The sequence below is a fragment of the Eumetopias jubatus genome, unplaced genomic scaffold (assembly GCF_037043125.1).
Source record: "Eumetopias jubatus isolate StellerSeaLion01/CBP00866 unplaced genomic scaffold, mEumJub1_p1.0 scaffold_3, whole genome shotgun sequence".
Taxonomy (NCBI): domain Eukaryota; kingdom Metazoa; phylum Chordata; class Mammalia; order Carnivora; family Otariidae; genus Eumetopias; species Eumetopias jubatus.
The window spans coordinates 19,331,975-19,338,977 of NW_028274809.1; the positions used below are offsets into that span (position 1 = coordinate 19,331,975).

Below are 7,003 nucleotides of genomic sequence, written 5' to 3' on the forward strand. Positions count from 1 at the left end.
CATGCTTCTCTGGCTGCCTCTACCTATTCTCTGTCCTTTTTAATTTGTAAAGTAGAATTAACAGAGTAATCGTCCGGCATGCCCGCAGCTCTGAATCGTTGGCGTGGTCCTTAGCAAGCCCCTGTCCCCGAGCCCCGCGCTGCCCCTCTCCGCCGTGGTCAGTTCCGCCAGGATTCTGTCGATGTCGCCATTTAGCTGCTCTTCTCTGCACCGTGGCCCCTCCCTCTGCAACTTCGGTTTGCTCTTTTTAATAGTGTTTCCAACTCAAAAACCCCTATCTGACTCTTCTTGAGGCTGGATGCCTCACTCCCAGCTTCACACCCGGCGGCCATGGGATGTGCACCGGGATGATACAGAATTCAGTCCACCAAGCTGAGAGGGCGCGGCTCCTGGGCCAGGGTGGGGCACCAGGTTAGGAGCGGCCTCCTGCCTTTTGGCTTTACTTCCCCGCAGGGGACACCGTAGGCGGCTGTGCGGTCCGGCCACTGCCCCCCGCCCCTCGCGTCCGGCCGCGCCGTGGGTTGCGGTCTCTGTGGGGGTGGCAGCTCCTGTCCGGGAGGTTTGCGTCTGGCGGGGCACCCCGGAGCCGCGGGGAGCCCAGAGGCGAGGCCCGGGCGGGGTGGGGCGCGTCCGGGCGGGGAGGGCGAACTCGGGCAGCGCAGGGGGCGCCGAGGGCAGCGGGCGGGCGGACGCGGCAGAGGAGCGAGCGGGGACGAGGGCTGGCTGGTGCCGGGGCCGCCCGCCCGAGGGGGAGGAGGCTGTGCCGCCCTTGCTGCAGGTTCGCTGTCGAGCGCACAGGAGGCAGGGACATGGGTAGGGTGCGGTCTGCGCGGGGCCCGAGCCCGGATCTCTTCCATTTCCCCTCTCACTCGGCCCCGAGCTGCGCCGCAGACGGCAGCAGCTCCCGCTCCGCCCGAGCCGCCTGACCGCCGGGCCGGGGTGCTAACCGCGGGGCCCGCCAGCCCGCCAGCCCGCCGGCCCGGCCAGCCCAGCCCAGCCCGGCGGCCCGCAGCCCCGCCGCCCGCCGCCCCCCGCCGCCGCCGCGTTGCCAAAACAAACGGGCCGGCCTATTTATTGGCGGCCGGCGAGCCGGGCAGCTCAGAGTCGAGGCGCCGAGGGGGACAGCGCGCCGCCACCAGCCAGGGCCCCGGGCCCCCGCCCCGCACCTGAGTCCCGCCGGCCCTGCGCCGCGCCGCGCAGCCCATGGCGCCCCCACCCGGAGCCCCTCGGAGCCACCCGGACGCCTGAGCCCCCCAGCGCTCCCGTCGACTCGCCCGCCCACCAGCCCACCAGGCGCCCTCGCCGGCCGCTCGCCCGGGCTCCCCGGCCATGTCTCCCGCCCGGCTCCGGCCCCGACTGCGGTTCTGCCTGCTCCTGCTGCTGCTGCTGGTGCCGGCGGCGCGGGGCTGCGGGCCGGGCCGGGTGGTGGGCAGCCGGCGGCGGCCGCCGCGCAAGCTTGTGCCGCTCGCCTACAAGCAGTTCAGCCCGAACGTGCCCGAGAAGACCCTGGGCGCCAGCGGGCGCTATGAAGGCAAGATCGCGCGCAGCTCGGAGCGCTTCAAAGAGCTCACCCCCAACTACAATCCCGACATCATCTTCAAGGACGAGGAGAATACGGGCGCCGACCGCCTCATGACCCAGGTGAGCGCGACCCGCCCTCGCAGGGCGCCGCCGCCGAAGCACCGCCACCTGCCCGGCCCTCCCCGCCCCCCTGGCACCTTTTCTCGACTGGCTGGCACGCCCCCTGGCACCTGCCCCTCTCGCCAAGCCCGGCCGCCTGCTGCCCGAGATGGGCCGGCCAGGGGTCCCCGGTGGCAGTGCGGACATCCGCGAACCCGCCGGAGGCCGTGAGAAGAGCTCCCCGCTGCCAAGCGCCACGGCCGAGCCGGGTGGCGGCAGCCCCTCTGCCCCGGTGTGCAGGCAGCTGAGGCCAGACGCGGCACCCGGAGGTACCTGGACCCGGCCGCCTCCCGCGCCGCCGGGACCCACGCAGTCCCTCCTGGCCTAACCTTCCGCACGGCTGCGCCCCTCTCCTTTCGAAGCCATTCGGCACCCCTGAGGCGAAGAAGCTGCGGGCGCAGGGGGCCTTTCCTCCCCGCGCGCTCGTGGTCCGCTGCGCCGCCCCCTCCTGGAGCAGCGTCCCCCCCAAGCCCGTCTGGGGTTAGGGACGGCGGGAAGAGTTGGGCTGGGAGGCGGAGGTGGGAAAGGGAACTTGCCGGGCAAGCCCACGTGTCTGTCCCTAGAGCGGAGCGGCGCAGCTGCGGTTAAGGGTGGGGTGCCGGGAACTTGGGGCTCTGGGAACGAACTTGGGGGATCCCTGGGCTTGGTGGCGGGCCCGGGGAGGGTTGAAAGAGAAGAACCAGGATGCCGGGGAGGCAGGGAGCAGAGCTACCGCTAGCTAGTTTCTGCAAGCTCCGAAGAGGACCCGCTCAGCCCACGCACTGGGGAGCAAACCTTCTTCCCTGCAGCTGGGGTCCCAAGGGATCAGAAACCTACGTGCCCTTCCTCAGTGGTCTCCCGGGGCTTCCCCCGCAGGCAGGCAGCCTGCTCCCTAGGTGCTTTGGGAAGAGCAGCTCCACCACAACCCTCAGCCTGCGCCCTGGCGCCGGGGCTGGTCGGCCGGTGTCGGGGCCGAAGGTTGGCTGGTGGCCGGGCCGGGCCGGGCGCCGAGGAATGCAGATAAGGATCCGGGCCACGGGCTGGGCAATCATTGACAGCGCGCGCCCGGCTCTGGACCCGGGGGAGGGGGAGAGGGGCGGGGAGCAGGGGCCCGCGGGGCAGGCGTAGGTGGGGGGCTAGAAGCCTGGAGGCAAGGAGCACGCAGAGCTCCCTCCCTGGGCAGAAAGCAGCCCCCAGCTAGGCTGCTCGCCCGGAGGACGGCCAGGCCTTGGGCTGTAGCCACGGTTGGCTCCTGGGAGACCCGAGTCCAAGGGTCTGTGGGGCCCGGGCTCTGCGAGGTGGGGGTAGGTTGAGACACCGTCTGCCCACACTTAGCGGCCCCTCGCACCTGAGTCAAGTACTGTGAAAGGGCCCCCTCTTCCCACAGGCCCCTCCCCCCAGTCGACTGCAGGGTCCTTTGGGCTGCAGGCACGCGGGGAGTCACCACAGACGGGTGAGCTCTCCCGTCCTTCCCGCAGGGTGCGGTTCTACTCCCACCCCCATGTGAGACAGAGCGTGGAGCCGGCTCGCTGAGATCAGAGGCTCGGTTTCTCGGGTCTCTTCCCTGATAGGGGCAGCGCAGAGGTGCCCAAGGCTCTGGACTCAGGGAGAACGTTGCCTGGGTTTATCAACCCTGTGTGCCCCCATGCAGCAGGAGTCACTCTGCCTCGGCCCTCCAACTGGCCAGGCTGGGCGCTAGCATTTCCACCAGCTTCTGGTTCCCCGGCTTCCGCATCCTCGGATTGGTTGCTGAACGCTTTTGGATCTTAAGTCCCAGCAGGAATACTCTGTGGTGCCTGAGAGATCTGGGAGGCCTGGGATTCCCCTCCAACACACCCCCACGCTGCTGGGGGGCTCTGCACCTGCCGGGTCCAGGGGACCCGAGTTGGGGGGCTTCAGCCCTGAGGCTACGGTGACACCTACTGGGCATGTCCGGCCTTGCACGCCTAGCAGGCCAGCCGCAGGCAGTCGGCTTCGCTACCACCCCCACCCTGCAGGCAGAGGGCGGTTTCTGGTCTCCGGTGCCTTGGTGGGACAGAGGGACTGGGCACTGGATAAGTGTCACCCCGCCTGTGGAGGGATCGGTACCCCGATCTGAGGGGAGAGAGAGAGTGCAGGAGGGAGGGGCCACTTATCAGAGAAGGTCGCCCAAGGGTGCACCGCCCTCCGGGCCCTCCATATTTGTGGCGCCACCGTGCGGTCCAGGTCCCTGGAGCAGCCAGATGCTAGAACGCAAGGCAGCAAGTTAGGGCTCTTTGTCCCGAAGAGACAGGGACAGAGCACCCTCCCTGGTTTCCCAAATCCAGCGGATGCTCTGGGAGAGGCTAGAGGCGCACCTCCACCTGCCCGCAGGGCAGCATCTCCCCCTAACTCGGCGCACTTTCCTCCCGCAGCGCTGCAAGGACCGCCTGAACTCGCTGGCCATCTCGGTGATGAACCAGTGGCCCGGCGTGAAGCTGCGAGTGACCGAAGGCTGGGACGAGGACGGTCACCACTCGGAGGAGTCGCTGCACTATGAGGGCCGCGCGGTGGACATTACCACTTCGGACCGCGACCGCAATAAGTACGGACTGCTGGCGCGCTTGGCAGTGGAGGCCGGCTTCGACTGGGTGTATTACGAGTCCAAGGCCCACGTGCACTGCTCCGTCAAGTCTGGTGAGCCGCTGCCTGGGGGCTGGGCCCGGGGCCGGGGCCGCAGGGCGTGGGCAGGCACAGGGCTCACCGCTGCCCGGAAGGTGAAGAGGCCCGCCAGGGGATGGAGGAGGGGGCCCAGGGAAGAGGACGTCCGCGGCGCTCCCTGCTGCTGCTTGTGACCCCCTGCTCATCCCGTGCCTGGTAGTGTCATGGCAGGAGCCTAGGGAGACAGGGCCCCATCCCAGCGCTGCTGGGGGCTGGCCTTGTGGTCCACAGTCCAGAGCCTGCCACAGGAGGTGCAAGACAGAGCAAGCTGGACAGATGGAAGCCAGGCTGTGACAGAGATGGCCTCCCCACTCAGCTGACTCAGAATGGAGGCGGGTGGTGGGACCAAGGGCTGGGGGCCAGGGCGTGCCCAGACACCGGCATGCCTGACGGGGGGCCAGGCGCCCAGAGATTCAGAACCCACAACCCTGCTGCAGGTCAGGCCCTTTGGGGCACTTTGTATGCTCCTCCAGGGGGTGCAGGCGTCCCCAACCTCTTGCCCCCCGCCCCCAGCGCCCTGAAGCTGGGCGTTTTGGGGTAAAGCCAGCCACGAGGGCCAGAATACACAGAGTGGACTCAATAAAATGGATTTTCCGAGATTGGCCGCCTTGTTGATCCAAATGGGCAGGCATGGGGGCCTCGCCCCTCCCTCAGATCTTGTCAGCGTCCCTGTCACCTACACTGAACCCAGTCATGGATGCTTCAAACGGTTCCTGCGTGACTGCCAGTCTGGCCCCACCTGGCTGTAGGCACAGCCCTCCGCGCGGGCACCAGGCAGTAGTCACGCTTGAAGACCTGGCACACTGAGACCACGCCCACTGCTTCCTATTCCCAAACCCACCGGGACACACAGTGGGGGCCCCCACCCCCCCTCCAGCACTTGTCCGCCAATTGTATCTGCTTCAAGTCACCTCCACCCTTCACCTGCGAACCACTGGCCTGGGGCCAGCTCCCCAAGCAGCCACCTGCATCATTATTCCTGACCCCCAACACTGCTCTCCATCCCACTCACCAGTGCCACTGTGTCCTGTCCCTGCACAAGGACCCAGCACATGAACTGAAGACGGTGATTTTACCCTTGCCACTGAGTCAGACCCTGGCCTGACCCTTCGCTCCAAGACCCCCCCGGAAGTCTGTGTTTGTGCATGGCGGGTCCCCCCTCTCACTTCTCTATGGACTCCAAGGGCCAGCTCTGGCACAGAACTTGGGGAGTCCGTCTGAGAGGGCAGTTTTTGGGGAGTGTCTGAGCAAGGAGTGAGAAATAATGGGACATCCAGACCCCAGAGGAGCTAAGTGCCTTCTCCACGAGACTGCAGCTTTCTGAGGGTCGAGCCACAGCTGACCGCTGCCCAGCTCAGCCGGCCCCTGGCCTCTCCGACTGCTTCACGGCACTGTCAGGCTTGAGAGCTGGCGGGGGCTTTACCTGGGCTTCAGCAGGGCCCTTTCCTCCTCCCTGGCTGTCTTGGCGCCGCAATACGCTCCTCTCACTGGCAAAGGATTCGACTGGGGGTGGGAGGGTGGAAGCTCACATGGTGGGGTGGGGTGGGTTCAAGGCTGCATGGGACTGGGGGAGGGAGTGTGGAGCAGAGCCAGGAAATGGTGATGGGGGGGGTGGTCTCCGGGAGCGAGAGCGAGAGGAGCTCTGGGGAGGAGTGCTGTGACACAGTAGTAACACCTTCATGTCCCTTCTTCCCACAGAGCACTCGGCTGCTGCCAAGACAGGTGGCTGCTTTCCTGCCGGAGCCCAGGTGCGCCTGGAGAGTGGGGCACGCGTGGCGCTGTCAGCCGTGAGGCCCGGAGACCGGGTGCTGGCCATGGGGGAGGATGGGAACCCCACCTTCAGCGACGTGCTCATTTTCCTGGATCGCGAGCCAGACAGGCTGAGGGCCTTCCGGGTCATTGAGACCCAGGACCCCCCGCGCCGCCTGGCACTCACGCCCGCCCACCTGCTCTTCACCTCCAACAATCACACGGAGCCAGCCGCCCACTTCCGGGCCACGTTTGCCAGCCAGGTGCAGCCCGGCCAGTATGTGCTGGTGGCCGGGGTGCCAGGCCTGCAGCCTGCCCGAGTGGCGGCTGTCTCCACACACGTGGCCCTTGGGGCCTATGCCCCGCTAACACGGCACGGGACGCTGGTGGTGGAGGATGTGGTGGCTTCCTGCTTCGCGGCCGTGGCTGACCACCGTCTGGCTCAGTTGGCCTTCTGGCCCCTGCGACTGTTTCACAGCTTGGCGTGGGGCAGCTGGAGCCCGGGAGAGGGGGTGCACTGGTACCCCCAGGTGCTCTACCGTCTGGGACGGCTCCTGTTGGAAGAGGGTAGCTTCCATTCGCTGGGCATGGCCGGCTCAGGGAGCTGAAAAGGCCCCTTCGCTGCCCTCCTGCAAATGCCTAACTTGGTCCAAAGGCCTCCTTGCCAGCAGGGCACTGGCGCTGGCCGGGGCCTGAGTTGGGGGGCACTGGTTCCCACCATCTCCTCTTCGACAGAGACACACCATTGCGACTTGACTGGGCAGTGCTGGTGTGGACCACCCCACCTCGATGACGAGCCAGTTGGGGTGGGGTGGGGCTGGTCTAGCCTTCTATTCTAGAGACCTCGAGGCTGGCACAGTGGGGCCAACCCAGCCAGCCCTCCCTTCGACTTTTCACGCCCGCCTCCCCCATGGGG

At 67.4% G+C, this 7,003-nt stretch overlaps 1 protein-coding gene across 1 annotated transcript; it reads left to right on the top strand.

Annotated features, from left to right (window-relative positions):
* Positions 1–1,329: 1,329 nt before the first annotated feature.
* On the top strand, positions 1,330–6,695 carry IHH (Indian hedgehog signaling molecule). Its single transcript, XM_028092248.2, has 3 exons — positions 1,330–1,641; positions 4,053–4,314; positions 6,037–6,695. Exons 1-3 carry the CDS (start codon positions 1,330–1,332, stop codon positions 6,693–6,695), a joined length of 1,233 nt encoding a protein of 410 aa, XP_027948049.1.
* The last annotated feature ends 308 nt before the right edge of the window (positions 6,696–7,003 follow it).

Coding starts and splice junctions, on each gene's coding strand:
- IHH (XM_028092248.2), top strand. CDS start 1,330: ATGTCTCCCGCCCGGCTCCGGCCCCGACTGCGGTTCTGCCTGCTCCTG. Junction 1,642..4,052: donor CCGACCGCCTCATGACCCAG/GTGAGCGCGACC, acceptor TTCCTCCCGCAG/CGCTGCAAGGACCGCCTGAA. Junction 4,315..6,036: donor GCACTGCTCCGTCAAGTCTG/GTGAGCCGCTGC, acceptor TTCTTCCCACAG/AGCACTCGGCTGCTGCCAAG.